Raw genomic sequence first — 18,859 nt, forward strand, 5'->3', positions numbered from 1 at the left:
TTCTTACATATATATATATATATGATACACCCCTTTTACATTACTCTAATAAGAAAAAGAGCTTATAGAGATAATAAATGCTCATTCTAAAATATTAATAGTAAAGAAAAAAATTGTAATATTTTTTAAAATTATTTTTTCGCTGTTTTTCTCAAAAATAATGTTTATTTATTTCTTAGACGACTCCTATCGAAAAAGAAGCTTTGCAAATAAAAGATTAATTAAATAACATTTATTTTTTAGTAATTTAAATAATTTATTAAAATAATTAAATAGTTTTAAAAAATATTAAAATTTTTTTCTCTATTATTAATATTTTAGAATGAGTATTTATTATCTCTGTAAACTCTTTTTCTTATCAGAGTAATGTAAAAAATTAAAAAATGTGATTTAAGAAAAAAAATGGTTTTAAAAAATCAAAGTTATTTGAATACCCTCTTCGCTGAAATTAACTAAAAAATGTAATTCTGTTAATCTTTTAACTTCAAAATGTTTAGCTTTTACGAAAAATTCCTTTTTTAATCGCTTATAACTCAAAAATTATTGATGTCTCAACATTTTTGCTGAAGAAAAATCGTCTCCAAATTAACTACAGAATCCGTCCTTAAACATTATTCCGTTTGTTCCGTTTGTTACACCTTGTATAGAAAGCGTGTGTATGCGTGTTTGTGTGTGTGTGTACATATAAATAAATATTAAGTATTTTTTATATGATCACATATGAAAATTTATTTTTTAGACTTTATTTACACACATATGTATCATATATATCTTTTTTCTATAATAACTTGGTGTAAATTTTTACAGTTGATCCACCCTATTTTATAGTACAAGGTTTAAAAGATATTATAAAATTAGAGAGATGTATGTCTTTGACATCGATAATAAATGTTAACAAAACACTTAAGAAAAAAAGAGAAGAAAGTCCAGAGGAAGAGGTATAATGGAATAACTATGTTGTACATAACTCAAAGTATATAACTACTTAAAATTAAGCTACTTGTAAATTACTTATTTTCTCTAAAAGGCAACTATATATTTTAAAAGCTACTGCATTTTTTTTTACCGAAATTGATTTATCTCATTATTCTGAATATGAAAGTATTAGGATAAAATTATTCAAAAATAAATGTTTTACAAGATATTTTACATTTTGTCAAATAATGTCAGATTATGATATAAAACAGTGCTCGGAGTTAGTTGCTCTTTTCGGGCCGATTTCCGAGGCGACGCCTCCTATTCCCCCACTAGCGCTCGAGGCTCGACGGCCGAGCCGCCGAACGCTATACTTCAGGCGTGTCACTATAAGAAATATATTGAGGTCCGTATGTTACATCATAAATCGTTATTAAAATTTTTTTGCTAAATAATTTTTGTTTATAAATAATTATAAATAATAAATAAAATTATATTAACAAATAATAAATATAATAATAATAACAAATAATATAATAATATATATTAAAATAATAACAAATAATATAATAATATAATTAAAAAAATATAATAATAATACATAAAATAAATTATCATTAAAGTTATTAAAAATTCTATTATTAATATGTTATGTATGTGAATATGTATATGTATATGTATATGTGTGTGTATATATATATATATATATATATATATATATATATATATAATAGCTTTACATAACATTAATAATAGAATTTTTAATATTTTTTCTTATAATTTATTATTATATATTTTTTATTATATATATTATTTATTATTTATTAACATAATTTTGTTTATAATTATTTATAAAAATAAAAATTATTTAGCAAAAAAATCTTTAATGATGTGACGATTTGTGTGCGTAACTCCGAGCACTGATATAAAATATCGTAAATTCAATTTAATTTTTGATCACATACTATTATACTTATAAATTTTTACGCAGAATGTTGGGAGAAGTCGATTTATATAAAACGATTTATATAAAAATTAATGATTCCACTTAAAAAAATAAAGTTGATTTCCATATATAATCTTGGAATACATCTAAGATCAATTAATTAAGATCAATTAATAAATTTTTTTCTTTTGAGTAAACAACTTTTATTTGAAATATTTTTCCGTTTTTTTATATGTTTAAAAATATTTGCCTGTAGCTAATAAAATGAATAGTTACACATACACACACACACACACGTATGTATATGTTTGAGATTTGATATGTAGGCGTGGCTTAAATTAATATAATATCAAATAGGACACAATTTTCAAATATCAAATAAAATTTTAATCTTTTATTATCATAATTTTTATTTTAATAATCAATTTTTTTCTAATTTTTCAAAATAATTTTCAGTATAGACAGCGTGCATTTATTTTAGGAAAAGTTAAGTATAAATTTTTTTTTTAATTTACTTGTATGTAAACTGAACAAAAAACTTTTTATTTTTGTAATGTTATAAAACTACCTCTAATTCCATATTTATATTTTATTTTTGATATTTATATTTTTAATAAAATAATTATTCGCAATTCCTAGAAAAAGGAATCTATTAATAGTTGTATATCTTTTCACCAGATGTTATAGCGTTTTATGCCAGATCACAATGTATGTATATATGTCTCTCTCTCCCTCCCTCCCTCCCCCCCTTTCTCTCTCTCTGTGTATGAGTGTGTGTATATATATGTATACAACTACAGATAATTACATTATAACTTATAAATTCTTTCTTACAGTATCAGACGAATAAAAAAAATAAACAAGAATAAAATGAATAAAGCTATTATTTTGTTTGATGTAAAAAAGTAATTTTGGTTTATATGTTTAATTGGTTCATGACATAAGTAAGCTTTGTATAGTATTATAAATAAAAATAATTTGCTGATACAAAAAATGATATAATTATTATTATTATTACATTTACATATATATATGTATACATTTATATTTATACTTTATGTACATATATATGTATGCGTATATGTATGTGTATATACCTATAATGTAGAAAATAAATGGCGCGCGCGTAGCGCGCGCTTGTATTGATCTAGTGAAATTTAAAAAGTGTAGATTATTTATTATTGTAAATTCATATTTGTTTTAAAAAAATGTATATATTAAAAATGTTCTTAATAAAAAAATAGTTTAAAAAAATGTAAATTATTTATTATTATGAATAAAAAATGCGTCTTATTGTATTATTCTTACTTCGTATTATTCATACTTTTAGAAATATTTTATTCTTTTGTTGACATATCAGAAAAATCATTATGGTTATCTCAAATTGTAGCTATCTAAAAATCATATAAAAATATGTGTTTATTGATTTCGTATTAATTTTAAGCAAAAATTACAGAATATTATTATTGCGTTTACCTAAATTAATTATCAATCGAAAATATTCGTATTAAATTTATTATATTCAATCAAATAATTTTCGATTAAATTTGCTCAAATCAATTGTCAATTGGACAGTCTTTGATTGAATTTATTTGGTTTAATCGTTCATGGAATAATTTTTAATTGAATTCGCTTATATCAATCGTCAATCAAAAACTTTCAATTAAATTCATTCATATTATTTGTTAATTGAATACTTCGATTAATTTTGTTTATATCAATTGTCAATCGAGTGACCTTAAATTAATTTCGTTTATATGAATCTGTTGCGACGGGTGTCGTTTACCTGTTTTGCTAACCTTCAGCTCGCTCGACCGAGTCATTCGTTGATAAGACTTTTGACATCGAAACAGTTCCTGTTACGCCCTTCCTCTGACCCATCCTTTCCACGGGCCTGGACGCAACAGATTCATATAAACGAAATTAATTTAAGGTCACTCGATTGACAATTTATTACTCTGTTTTACGCTCTCTCGGTGGTCCCTTTTTGGAAAAAGAATCGAATTTCTTTTACACGGGACGGGACCAAGTATGATCTTATGCGGAGATGATTGAGGGAGTTAAATTTATCTATTATTTAATTATTTTGGTTTACATTTATTCAATTAACGCTATACATATGATCTTATGATTTTATCGGCCTTAAATTTAAGTGTATGTGTGTGTGTGTGTATGGATCGCGGGTGTTACATCAGTACGGAGGACATCAACCAGAAAAGAAGGGGAACGAGTGCGATTTTAAAGATTTTATTCTGGTTGAGTTTTAATACAATAATTTATTTATAAAATAATAAATTTGCAAAAAGTGTAAAGAGGGTTATGTTACGATTTTGCAATCTTTAATTTTCACAATCTGTCTATTAGGTTAAGAAGAGTGGAAGAGGACATAGAAGAAAGCTCGGATTTTAGAGAGGGGAGCGCGAAGGTATCAGGATCTGCTGGGGAGTATTCAAGAGAGGAGTCAGGAAGTTCAATCGTGTGGTTTGACGAACTATCCGACTAGATTATGGATGAGGAATTAAAAAAGGTTGGGGGAGACGACGGCAGTGAGTCATCGGATATGTCGATGACTGAAGGTGAAAGGGGTACGGGGGAATATGAAGGGGAAGGAAAATCTATTTCGGAGTAGTAATGTGTTGATGGGAAAAGCGTTTTCAAAGGGGTAGAGCAGCGCGGGTACTGCGGTGAAGAAGGAGGAGAGTCGGAACTACTATTATTGAGTAGGAGCGCTTCGTCCGATCGACGGTCCCGGCGGATTCGCGTCGGGAAGAACGGCGGGTCGGCGCAACTTTAGGCACTTAATAAACAAAGGGAACAACTTTAAATATATGTGCGGGGAAAAAATAATGACAACAGAGAAGTAAATAAACTTACTACTTAGACGGATTTAGTCGTGTTTCGGCTGCTGGTCAGGTTGTGGTTCGGCTGCGGCTCTTGCTCGGCGGGTGGTCGTCGTTATGCACTGACTCTAATTGTTTTAGAGTTTATGCAGAACTCTTGATATGCGAAGTAAATTTTTAGGATCGGTGAACAACCGAAATAAGTCAAAAGTATAATTGAATGAAAGTTAACGGTGCCGAATGAATCTAGTGCTGTACTACTGACTCTTTCGAAAATTAATGTGGTGTAGAGTAGTGATATAATAAGAATTCTAACCCAGGTGCTCGAGGGGGGTGCGGGCGCGGGGGGGATGACGTCACGCAGGTCCGCAGCGACGCGGTTTGTAGACGAGAGGTACGCGGGGAGAGGGAGAGGTCCGCGACACACCCGCAGGTCCGCGGTGCGGTTTGTAGACGAGGGGTACACGGAGAGGGGGAGAGGTCCGCGACACAGCTGTAGATCTGCGACGCGGTTTGTAGACGAGGGGACAGCGGAGAAGAGGGAAGAGGTCCGCGACGCAGTTGGTAGGTGTGGGGTACGCGGAGAGGGGAAGAGGTCCGCGGCGCGGTTTGTAGACGAGGGGTATGCGGAGAGGGAAGAGAGGTCCGCGGCGTAACCGATGGGTCCGCGAGTAAGGAGAGGGATAGAGAGAGACGGCGTGATAGGTGTTCGCAACGCGGTAGACGGAGACGCGTGGTATAGGATAGGATAAGGAGAACATGATGTGGTGGGAAAAGGTGAGCGCTATATGCGTTTGGCATAGCGTAGGACAAGGAGAACGCACGTGGTGGGAAAAGGAGAAGATTACAATAGAAAGATAGTGTGAGAGAGAAAGAAGAAGGATGAGGGGAAAGAATAGCGGAAGCGCGTTAAGACGGAAACTAAAGGCGTACGCGGAAAATAAATTTTTTTTTATATTAAATTTATTATATTAAATTATAATCTCAAAATTCAGTATTCAACTTGGAAATTTATTATCTTATATTTCTTGTCTTACAAAAGAAATTTATTTTACATGCTTGGTTTTCTAAAAAAATACAAGGTAGCCAAACTTACGGGCCTAAAGAGCTAGTAAAATTATTATTATTATTATTATTAATTATATAATATATGGTGGAATAAGATTGATTGAAGAAGACGCAAGCAATATAAATGTTTAACATAATTTTTATTAAAAAGTGTGTGTGCGTGTGCGTGTGCGTGTGCGTATGTGTGTGTATACATATAATGTGTGTGTGTTCTAAAATTAAAAATATAAAATATAAAATTATAAATTTGGGAAAAAAGAAGGCAATCGCAACGAGTCAGCCGCAGTTGGTGAAACGCAATTTTTAATCTGTATTCATTCAAACAACAAAATTAAAATAAATTTAAATTGGTTTGACATAAGATGAGACGTACGTTTCGGCCTTCTTTTTAGACCATCTTCAGCGCAAAATTAATCGAAATATAATCAGTATAATAAATCTAAATACAATCGTATAAAAGACAGATATAAGTATAGAACGGAAAGTTACAATAATAAGAACGCAATTCAGTCACTTACATAAATATTGTAACGTTGACACATTGTTGGAAATAGAATATGGGTCCAAAACACAAAGTAGCAAACTCTCGACCAAAGTAATTGTCTTATCGTTTGTTAGTGGAGATAAGTTTATAACTATTGTCTAAACATCACTGGTTGGGAGGCTGATAAAGTTAAATGATAAAAATAAAAAATTTTTAATTGAGAAAAGAACCAAAGTAGTTAGTCAAACGAATAAAATTGTTAATAATAATGTTGATAAAGTTATGTAGTAAAAAATAAAAATTTAAATTAAGAAGAAACCAAAGGCAGTTAGTCAAACAAATAAAAATATTTAATAATATAATATAAAATATAAAAATACGAAATATAAAATATAATATAATATGAAATAGAATATAATTTGTGCCTTCCATGTACGGCAATGCTGAGAATTCATTGTGGATAATCTGCAGGAAAAAACAAATCTTATTAGTATATACATTTCATCATTTTTAAAAGATACTTACAATATTAACTTCAAATATCATTCACATTGTCAAAGTCGAAATTACAGACTTCATGTTGACTTCGATATCAGGTGGCGACGACTGCGGTGGTGGTGGTGACAACATATATTTGTTTGGATATGTATATTTATCCAAACATGTACAGTCAAGAGTCTTTCCACAAGTACAAATATCTAAAACGTATAACAAATGTTCATGTTGATTATCTACAAACAATTTCTTAAATTTATCAGTCTCAATATTATGATAAAATAAACCATCGAAAATATAAATTCTAAACACTTATTGTTTATACTTGTTGGGATACATATATGCACACACGGCAGATATGTACAAGCGCGGATACATTCAGCTACCCAATCATAATTGAATTCTGTACACTGATAACGTCTACTGATTCCACATCCGTATTCCCTTATTCGCTTTGTATATTTCACCCGTATGATATACAGTACACTGATCTATCCAACAATCTTCTGAATCCACAAATCGAGTAAATCTGCGTTCATTGGAATAAAGTTCATCGTTAGGATACTCGAGAGGTGATTTATAATTATTACAAAGTTCACGGAAAATTTTTCTTTGTAAATCGACCGACCATTCTGTATAATCGCAATCATACACAGTTACAGTCAACAGCTTCAGCTTGGCGGGTGGAATGTTGAACATCTACATTTTGCATGTCTACTTCCCGATCATGAATAAATTTTGGTATTCGTGGAAAAGTCTTCCTTTCACTGTCATCGTCTCGAACAAGAGTGATTACATGTCTCCATTCTTCACATGTTTTTCGAGTTCTCTTATGAAAGGCCCCATTGTAAGTAATATTGTTCTTCTGTCTTTGACAAAAACAGTCATAAGAAATGTCTATATTAATAATAAGTTCAAATGTTTATCACCATAATAATAGTTTCTTTTTCAGACACAGATCTTAGTTTGTGCAACAGTCATCAACGCAAAATTTTCTTTATCAGCTATAACAAGATCGTATTAAAGATGGTCATATACGTTCCTCCATAGATCGCCACTAATAGTTTTCTTCCGAAGAAAGTTTATTTTTCATACATTAGTCTTTTTTCGTACAAAACGGGCAAAAATTACATGGCATTATTTGATACAACGAATTTCGACACTCCCTGCAAAATAATCTGAGGATTAGTTTATAAACTATAGTTTTATGTGTGCGTACCGCTTCAATATCATGAAATATATCCACTATTCTCATGAAACACGATGTACAGTATTTACTACCACTCGCGGGTCTATAATAAAAAATACAACGCACATTCGTTTCATCACATCATATGTATGGAGTTTTGCAGCATCTAACTTACGCTCAACATTTTCTGTACCATCACTAAAATCATTGTCATAAACAATGTCGTGTAAGGATTCTACATCCGATTCAGACGAATCGGACGAAATGTCCATCAAGCGCAAAGTTTTCTTTATCAGATATAACAAGAATGTCACAGGGATGATCGTAAGCTCTCGTTTTCTTCACCAGATACGACAAGATTGTCACAAGGATGATCGCAAACTCTCCTATGATACACGCTCCTCCCAAATATATATTTTAATCTCACATCTCTCATTTTCTTCTAACTCGAGTATCACGTTTCATCTAAATCAGCATTTTTCAACATCTTTAGCAGAATGAATGTAGATCCAACTATACACAGCATACGTTTTATAAAGAATAGACGAAGAAAGAAATAAAAAACAATCAGTAATGAAAAAAGACAACTGTCGCTCTACACAGCATTCATACAGATAATATAAAACTATTATTGAATCACAACACAATCAAATAAACATCAAACAGATATGTATCGAACATTGATCAATATCAATTGAAACATCGATCCAACCATGTTCAAACCACAATCATACATCAAATAAACATTAAACAAACATCTATCGAACAGCGATGAACATCTATTGAACCATGTTTGAACCACTATCGTACATCAAACGAACGTCGATCAACATTAAATAAACATCTATCGAACCGCGATGAACATCGATGCAACCATGTTTGAACCACTATCCTACAACAAACGAACATCGACCAACATAAAATGTATCATGATCAATTACAATAAACAAAAATCAACTATTTGTACTGTTTAAAAGACGTTAATTATTTTAATATCGTAAATCGAAATATAATACCAGATGCAACTGCATCACGTACTGAAATGTAATACGATATAATACTACAGAGATGGACAAGAAAAAACTCTCATCTCCTTTCAACTCGAGTATCACGTCTCATCTACATCAGCATTTTTTAGCATTTTTAGCAGGATGAATGTAGATCCAATTATACACAGGATACGTTTTATAAAGAATAGGCGAAGAAAGTTATAATAAAAATCAGTAATAAAAAAGACAACTGTCGCTCCACACAGCATTCATACAGATAATTATAATAAAACGATTATTGAATCACGACACAATCAAATAAACATTAAACAGACATCGAACGTCGATAAACATCAAACAACCCTCGATCAACATTAAAACGAACCATGATCGGTTCGTAATCAGCTGTCATTGATCGACTACTTGTTAAAAATGTTAAATATTCCACGTCTATTGTCTGCTAAAAATGCAAACTAACAGAAAAATGCATCACGTATTGTAATATAATATTCACCACACAGATGTATACAAGAATAAGGTATATAATACTTGCTATAAGGAGAGGATAAAAAAAAGATAATAACGCATATGTATTTTGACAATAGTTTATTATACAATAAATATGGATTGATCAAACCTTTATAATAATGCTTCGACCATCACAATTGAATATTTTGAATACATTTTGTAAAGTACAATTTTTATGTTTATTGCAATGCATAGTAGATTCTCTCCGCAAAGTTCGCGACTGCTAACCAGGACTCCCTCGAGCGGAGTATAGCCGACACCACGAAACCAAGCGTTAGGATCGGTCGTAACTGTTGCGCAGGATCCATCGCACCCATGGCTCGTCCCCGATTGACACCTCGCGTCAGGTTCGAGTCACCTTCATTTGCATGCACAGGGTCTCTCGACCGTTCAACCCTGACCGCATTTCCTATACCGAAAGTCGCTCCCTGGGGGCGATCGGTACCTACCGAGTTTTCGTCGTCGGTCAGGCTGGGACCAGGGTCATCCGCTGGCAGTGGAGTAGCCAATACTTCAAACCTGACCGCATTTGTTTCATCAGGGATCCCGCTCGTGTAGGGGTCTAAACCTATCACTCTCGTTAAACGATCCCTATTCGTCTCCTACCGTGCGCAGTGGGAGTGTATGTTCTAGGTTGTCCGGGGCGCCCGAGTTACACGCCAAATATCCAGGATCCAGCACCCTCTGGATCCTATATAGGTAGAATCCAAAGCAATCGTGACTCGTAAGAAGTTGAGTCAGCCGAAAACCTAGCCATCCATGTCTTCTATCCATCCAGGAACCAAATCTTGGAACTATTGCCGCGATAGTCCTCTCACCTGCGAGCCCCGGCCTCTCGAGGTAGGTTCTTCACTTCTCAATAATCCTCCTTCGTTCTTGTGCCTTAATCCGGGTTGCACGTTTTACATCGTATTGACCTTCGATCCTAAGGGACCTCACTCGCGTGTGAGTCCTAAGCCGTTCCTCGGAACAGGGGAGGTATTCTTGCCAACAATAGCGCCGCATCAAGCGACACCGTCCTGTAAGCGGCAATCACTCTTACCACCATCACGCGTAAAATTTTGTTTAGTGCCTTTTGCGCCCTTCCAGATGTCTGGAAAGCGTCGTTTCAGACCGGGGCCGCGTATAGAATCACTGACAGAACAACATTCGCATACAACCGACGCTTGGCTTCTCCGGGGCCCCGAAGGTTGGGCATCAATCTGCAGAGGGCTCTGGTGACCCGATTCGCCTTCTCCGCGGTTTTCACGTAGTGTTCTACGAATCTGAGACGCGAGTCTACAGTGACGCCTAGATCATCGACGTTCTGGCTCTCACTTGGTCGTTGCCAACTCGGATATATGGGAGGTCCTTTAAGCCCCCCCGCAGTCGGGTCAGCAGGACGACTTCGGTTTTGGTCGTAGCCACCTCGACCCCTACCCATTTAATGCCAAGCAATGTTCTGGCCAGCTGAAAGTTCACACGCCGAGTGGCCGTATTGACTGTATCCGCGGACGCAAGGATCAGAGTATCGTCCGCGTAGCACAAAAGCTGACACCCGTATTCGGTTCTACTCTGTAAGACTTGATCGTATGCTATATTCCATAACAACGGACCTAAAGCGGAGCCCTGGGCGACCCCCCCGCGGTAATTCTCTTACTCACCACGCCGTTCCTCGTGGTAATCTCGATACTCCTCTCATATAAGTAACTATCCACCATATGCCTAATGTATGGTGGGAAGTTCTTTCGAATCATGGTCCTTCTAATTGTGGCCCAAGGAACAGAGTTGAACGCATTTCGAATATCCAAGCTAATCGCGAGCGCAACTCCGCCGCTGTTGAATGCAGCTTTTGCCACCCTCCTAAACTTGAGTAAGGCGTCGCACGTGGATCTGCCTTCCACAAAACTATATTAAGCCCTGGAGAAGGCCGCGCACTCGTTCTCATTCATCTACATCCTCATTTTACGTACAAGTACCCGCTCAAAGAGCTTGGCCACATCGCGAAGTAGGCAAATCGGTCTAAGCTTTAGCACCGAGTTCTCGGATGTCATCTCTCCCTTAGGTATCAGAACCAGCCTCGCTTGTTTCCATGCACGAGGAAACGTGCCGATTCTCATACATACCGTAAAGCACGCCGCGATCTTATCTAATATTTCGGTTGGAACCTGCCTTATTATCTTTAACGGTATGCCGTCCAAGCCGGGGGCCGCGTTCCCAGTCCCCTCCCTAAGCAAACTCGCAGTTTCTTCCACGGTCACTTCACATTGTTCGCTGAGGCCGTCGGGCCAAATAGACCCAGGATCAGTCTCCTCACTACCCGGAAATAGGTCTGTTAACACAGTCTCCAATACCGCGGGTTCAAGAGACTCAGCGGTGGCGCACGACGCAGAACAAAGTCTGCCTAGTATCAATTTGTAGGGAAGACCCCACGGGTCCTCTTCTACCATGCCAACTAGCTCTTCCCACGCACGGGATTTAGCAGCTGCGATGGCTAGCCTAAGTCTTTTCTTGGCCAATCTGTAGGCGATTTCAACTACATGAGGACCCCTAGCGTTCCGGTTTACTCAGAGGGCCCTGCACCACCTTCTTCTAGCCGCAATGAATTCTACTCTAAGTTTCGCGATATCATCACTCCATCAATATGTTAACTTCTTACCTGTTGGTGACCTAGGCGTGGCGTGCTGCTGTCGCATGCATCTACGAGGGCCCACTCGATCCACTTTGCCCAGTCCTCCGCAGGTGTAGACTCCATCCTCATATTGTTGATGGCACGGCTCCAGATAAGGGACGCATTGAACTGGTCTGCGTCCATTTTACTCCAGTTCCATCCACGAGTAGCAGGGCCCGGACCAGTTGCCGCTTCACCGCCTAAGATCACTTAAAAGCGAATATAGTTGTGGTCCGAGTGTTTTCACATCCGGTACCACACACCATTCACACACTCTGTTCACAATATCAGGCGAAGCCCAAGTTAAATCTACAATAGACGTACCCTGCGGGCGTACGCAAGTTGGTACATTCCCATCATTAACTATTCTTAAGTCCAGGCCAGCGGCCCACACCTCAACATGGTCCCCCCGGGTATTGACCAGACGACTCCTCCACAAGGGGGAGGCGGCATTAAAGTCCCCACCAACAATCAGTTCAGAACTCACCCGTCTCGCGTAATCAGATATATTGTCTAAACGGTCAGATAACTGAGCAATTGTTTTGTTGGGGGGTAAGTAACATCCAACGATGCTTACCTTCCCAACATCAACCGCCACATACCCGTTTCCCCTCCCTCTCACTCTCACTGGACAGGAGACAAACCGTGGGTTCCACCAAATGGCCGCGAGGCCCTCTACACTGCGCGCTAGGGTATTACCATCTTGTAGTCTGGGTGGCTCAGCTATAATACACAGGTCTACCCTCCATTCTGCGGTATGTTGCATCAGCAAATCGAATGCTCGACGGTTCCTATTTAAGTTACGCTGTAGAACCTTGGAACCAACGGCCTTTTTGTTCACATTCACATTTGTCTGTCTCCGATTCAGACCCCCACTACCAACGGGAACCGAGCCACAGTTAACCGCGCCGATTCTGTGTACCGCGTCCTTGCCTACACTGTCACATAGCACGCACCTAAGTTGGTTGCCACACTCAGCTGCTCTATGACCTTCCGCCCCGCAGCGGAAACACAGATCCCGTCGGTCCGTTTGAGATGTACATCGAGCTTGAACGTGACCAAAGGACCAGCACCTGTAGCATTGCAGAAGTTTCGCGTTTAAAAGTTCTGCCCTCGCAATCGTCCAACCAAGTCTAAGTTTTCCAATTTTGGACACCTCGATAGCGGCCGCCAAGGACAGTTTAATCCACATCATAAAAAGGCCATTTTTTATGGACCTCTTCTCATTTATATTTATATTTATCATCCTTGGAGCATTTACCCGCCGAAATAACTGCCTCCATTACCTCTTCGATAGCGACAGTTTCGTCAATCCCGACGAGTCGCAGCTCACCTCTCGCTGTGGGCCTCGTAATCGTGGTTCCATTGCCTAACATTTTGGTTAGTTCATTTTTCAGAGTGTCTGCCTTTTTCCCGCTGTCAGGTCCAGTAATCTCGATAAGGAACGCGCCACCTGCCGATTTCCTGGTTCTTGAGTTTGTAATCCCGAGATCCGAGAGACAAATGCAATCACGTGCCGTTCGCATGGCCTCCGCATAGGAGAACCCTTCTACAACGCCTCTAATCGCAATAGCCGCACTTCTATGCGCTCTCCTACTGTTTTCTTACCTTCTTAGCCTCCGCCGGTCGGGCTATCGGAGGATTGTTTGCAGTTTGCTTTGCCGGGGGGATCTTCACGGATGCCTGCGGACCCGAGTTCTGAGATAAAGGGGGAAATTCTTCTTTCTTCTTCCTTTTCTTCCGTGTCCTCTTTGCAGCGCTCCACTTGCTATTGGTGTCATCCCTTCCAGAAACACCTGTACTCTCAGGGGTACATGGGATCTGGGGGATGTCAGGAGCTGTAGCCTCCTTCCGAGGAGGGACTAACTGGATGTTATCCTTCACCCTTATCCTCGGCACTCGTCGAGGAAGGGGAGGGGAGTCCTGGACCCTCACCTTTTGTGTTAAGCTATTGTTAGCCCTGAGATCGTCCTTCCTATCCGCTTCCGGGATTTTATGGTTCTTCCGATCGCGCTCTTTTTGGATAGTCTCCTCGACCAGTTTTCTGATCCATTTTTCGGTAACATTGGCTCCCGAAGGGGATCCTCTATGGGCTCTTGTGGATGTAGCATCATCTGAGGCATTCTCATTTATTTGTGGCATCGGGGACGTGCCTTTATCCGCTGTGATCTTCAGCAGGTATTTCCTGCTACTCTCCTCTCTGTCGAAATTTTTCTGAAGCTCATCGAACTTACAGGTGAGCTGTTCCCTCTCAGACTTAATATCAGCGATTATTCCTTCATAGTTCCCGATTTGGGCCTCCAGTTCTTCGTTCCGCTTTTTCAAGTGAGCGACATCGCCAGTGTCCTGTAGTCTTTCGATCACATTCACGAACTTGGTGAAAGTGTCGGTCCTCCTCTTAATCCTATTACTAATAGGTCCCTGCATCGTCCCGCATTTATTTCTAAGAAAGTCGAGGTCCTCCGTTCCACCATTCTTTCGCCATAGCGCCTAATTCTGACACCGAGCTGCCCGCGATTTCGTTAATACCGGCCGGTTCAGCAGGTACTTCTTGCACTAACCTGTACGCAATCTTTTCTTTATCTATGGTAGGCTTTCTACCAGGTGCCTTCTTACCTTGGTCTGAAGATCTTTTCCGTGATGGACCCTTCCTCATAGTCATCCTTCTCGGCGGGCTAGGAGTCTGTTCATCCGAGGTGTCCAGCTTTCTCGTCATCTTCAACTCTTTGACGTACTTACTGAACGTCCTCGCACGCGGCCCCGTCGTCCTCTTTGTTCTGGGGGTAGCACTTCCAGTAATCTCCAGTTCAGAACTGAAGGTAACCGCTTTCCTTTTACCCGCGATTTTTCCCGGATGATCGGTCTTAGATTGCGCACTCAATGGGTCTACTGTCGCACTAACGTAGCTCGTTTCCGTGCGACATCCACATCCTGTTCACTATCTATACTGGAACCACACGGACCACTCACTCTTTCTGACTCAGAACTCGCGAGGCCAGTCCTTGCTCGGCGGGCATCCGACCCGGAAGACGATGGGAACTTAAGAGCCGCGACGTCAAAAGCTCCCTCACCATCACTGCCACTAGCACCACTAACACTGTGTAGTCGCACCTCGGAGACATAGTCCAGGCCGCCATCGTTCTCGTGCTCAGGTGAGCCCCTCTGATTCTTTGCAGTCGTCAATTCCACTGATGTGCCTGCGGTGCACACTTCAGGTGGCCCATCGATGACGACGTAGCGGGTACTGGGACAATATCCCGACTACGCCGGCCCTGAGGGGTCCGAAGTAGCTGGTATATTCAGTTCTCTGTTCGTGTTCCATGTCCATATCCGTGTTTTCTGGTGCGCTCTTAGCCACCCTCTCACCAATCATGAGTCCTAGGACCCGATGATCGTCTTCAGAGCGGAGCCTCTCCACCACGACAAGGTGGCGCACCCTCGGGGAGGATATGATAGCCTACCTGGCTGTACATATGATAAGTTGATACTTACAGAAAAATACTATATTTGTCTACGTTATCTTACAATAAATAAAAATAATATTTTTTTGAAAAAGTTAAAAAACAACCTGATGGCATTAGTTGTGGCACTTATGCTGCAGCTTTTATCATAACTATAGCCTTAGGAAGCAATCCTCGTGAGGAAAATTATTCAAACCATGTTAAATGTACGCGAGAGCATCTTTTTAAAATTATAGAAGGCAACAAATTATTGCCTTTTTGCTAGATAATATACCATTATCTTGATAATAGAAAAAAGATGTCTCAATACTGTTCGTAAATTGAAATCGGAGAGACGTAAAAAATGAATAAAATATTTTGGTTGCGTTCTCACGTAAATGGGCGATGGAGGGGCCTATTTTGCATTTTCAATATTCAAAATATTTCATATTTTTACTGCTTTATCATCTCGTACACGTTAATCTAAACGTATCTCAGAGTATAGATAACAGTAAAATAAAAGTATATCTGTCTTTATAGCATTTATTTGTCTTTATTTGATATACAATTCTGTAAAATTACATACAATAGTTACCCAGATAGCAATGCGTGATGATCAGATTTCATCACGTCATGATCTTATGATATTGATCGAAATATGATATATATATTGTAATCATATCATGATAATACATATCATGAACACAGCACACATAAGTACACAATAGTAGTACGAACATTATTTATGTATTTATTATGTCGTTCTTTTGTGAATTTTTATAGATATCATAACATGTCTGCGTATTCTAAGCAGCATATGAGCCCGTATCTATGTTTGTCATCATGTTTGTCAAAATATGAGGACAACATAAACTCAGAATGCATAGATATGCTTTTCAAAGAAGAATAAAATTCGACTATATGTTGTGCCTCCAGGTGGGGGCACAGGATTTTTCGGGATTCGTTCAGGGAAGGCCGAAGACACGGCGGGCAGTGGCCTCCTTTTATTTTAAGAATATTTTTTAATTGCTTGCTTTCTTTGTTTTTATAATAAATAACAGTTAAATAAAATCAATGGGTTGGTATTTTATCACTGCTCCCAGCGTACGTATTTACACTCGTGTGTATTATCGGTTAAAGGGAGAGAGCGGTATCTCTCGTATACTCTGTCGTACAGGTAGTATGGTACGCGTCGGCTTATCTCAGGCGCGCGTATATCTCTTAGTTATTCGTGTATCTCGTTCTATTTAATAACTGTCCATGACGATTATTCCTCTTTAGGATCTGCTCGACGACTGCCCGTCGCTTCATCGCGGCGGGTGCTGAGCTTCCCTCCGAACTGCATGGTTTTTCGGAGGGGGTCCCTTAGCAACATGACCAAATATGGTTATGTTGCTGAATTCGCGTTTTAGTGCAGACGAGGAAGTTCAAAGTCGAATTTCCTCGTTTGTACTTTTAGCAATTCGGCGACACCTTTCCGGTGCGTCTCCAAGAGCGCTTTCCGGTTTCGCGTTCGCGCTCGGTCTCGGGCGCGCGTGGCTCGCTGCGTCAGCGGCTCGCGCGATTATCGCTTCACTCGCGATGCATTCCTGCATCAATATAATTATATGTATATATATATATATATATTCATTAAATCTGTAGCCTTTTCTGGGGCTATAACATATATGTATATGTATAGAGGGTGTGCCAAAAGTGTGGATACACCCAAATACCTAATAAACGATACGTTTTAGAAAAGAACGTTTCAGACAAAAGTTATTGGGTTCAGAGGGGGACATTCAACGGTACAATAGAGTTTTAACCTGTTTTTTAAAAATATTTCCATTGTTTAATTTATTTGCATATTTTATTGTAAATTTTTTTTATTTGAATTAAAAATCAGTATTTCTATTTTTTTAAAGACTTTAAATAGTTATTAATTTAAAAAAACAGAGTATGTGTCGAAAACGTCCAAATGTCGCCGAAGATTGTGACGTCAGACCGTAGTGTCTGTACATTAACTTATGAGAAGCATTAGGTCAGGTTAGGTTAGGTAAAACCATTGTGACGTGAGACAGGTTAATTTTAGGTAAAGCTTATGCAATAACATTTTTTAGTTAGAAAAAGTCAAAATGAGTCAAAAAAAAATTTTATCGATGATCTTTTGTGCAAAAATACTGCAAAAAACTCACCGGATAAAGTGTTTTTAAGTGTGCCAGAAAATAAAAAAGACACAAACTTTGGTTTGATCTTGCTCGTCGACCTGATAAGCCGACAAAAAGTAATTATTATTGCTGTCAGGATCACTTTAATGTAAGTACAATTAAAATAAAAAAAACGATATCCTAGAATATTAGTGATTGTATATGTATTTTATTAAAGTAATAAGAATGAAGAATAAAAAATATAATTATAATCTATTATGTTAATTTTTGTTTTTAATAAATTTTTATATATTTTTCTATATGATAATAAAATTGTTAAATGATTATTTTGATACAAAATTTATTTTTAACATTTTTTATTAAATATAAAGTAAAATTTATAAGTTAACAAACATTTATGTATAATTTTATAAAAGCTTCACACAACTTATAAGTATAAAAATAATGAATATACATACTTTACTTTCAGCTAGAAGATTTGTTAAATTAAACAAAATTTAAGATTTATGGTGGATATTTGAGATTAAAAGAAGATGCAATCCCTCGATACTTCGAGTGTCAACCTGATAGAAGAGCAGCAAGTACTTAAAAGCCACGGTCTGTTATAGAAAAATTAACACATAAAAGGAAAATAGTAGATATTTTGAATGACAGTGAAATTAATAAAGAGAATATAACTGCAAACTCAATGTTGCAAAAGTACAATCTAAGTAAACTAAACATGTCTTTGAGAGCAGCGTAAACATGCAATCTTCATCTGATTCAAGATTGGCAGATAGTGTATCAAGTAACTATAATGAACTAACTGAAAATAATATAGAAAATATGAGTACTTATGAAGGCATTTTCAATAAAAGTTCTCATAACATGTATAATCAAAATAAAAGTGTCAGTGGTGACGCGATACAGAAAGTTCAACTTGATGCCTCAAAAAGAAATGTAAAGTGTCAAGCTAAAACAATTCAAGCAAGAGTTCATTATCAAAGTAAGCAAGTTCCGTGTAACATAAAAGTAAATAAAACAGTAGTTGATACAAGCTGTTCATCAATTAGAATGACAGAGGTAGTAAATGCGACAACTTCACCAATACGTTTAAAATGTATCAAATCACAACAGATCTTAAGTGAGTTTTCTACAACTACCACATCCTTTCAACAAACGAGTCAGA

General features: G+C 37.4%; 1 protein-coding gene across 1 annotated transcript; it reads right to left on the reverse strand.

Annotated features, from left to right (window-relative positions):
* Window positions 1-9,633: 9,633 nt before the first annotated feature.
* On the reverse strand, window positions 9,634-13,296 carry LOC140669630 (uncharacterized). Its single transcript, XM_072899633.1, has 6 exons — window positions 12,429-13,296; window positions 12,086-12,313; window positions 11,413-11,969; window positions 11,098-11,301; window positions 10,772-11,008; window positions 9,634-10,056 (listed from the first exon to the last, which is right to left on the reverse strand). The coding sequence occupies exons 1-6, from the start codon at window positions 13,294-13,296 to the stop codon at window positions 9,634-9,636; spliced, it is 2,517 nt and encodes an 838-aa protein (XP_072755734.1).
* Between the last annotated feature and the right edge of the window lie 5,563 nt (window positions 13,297-18,859).

The sequence above is a fragment of the Anoplolepis gracilipes genome, chromosome 9, assembly GCF_047496725.1.
Source record: "Anoplolepis gracilipes chromosome 9, ASM4749672v1, whole genome shotgun sequence".
In the NCBI taxonomy this organism is placed as follows: Eukaryota; Metazoa; Arthropoda; class Insecta; order Hymenoptera; family Formicidae; genus Anoplolepis; species Anoplolepis gracilipes.

Excerpts from the sequence above, each read along its gene's own strand:
- LOC140669630 (XM_072899633.1), bottom strand. The coding sequence starts at position 13,296 with ATGTGGATTAAACTGTCCTTGGCGGCCGCTATCGAGGTGTCCAAAATT. Across the intron at positions 12,314-12,428 it reads AACTTGCGTACGCCCGCAGG|TGATCTTAGGCGGTGAAGCG; the intron begins GTACGTCTATTG and ends TTCGCTTTTAAG. Across the intron at positions 10,057-10,771 it reads TCCGAGTTGGCAACGACCAA|GAGACGAATAGGGATCGTTT; the intron begins GTGAGAGCCAGA and ends TGCGCACGGTAG.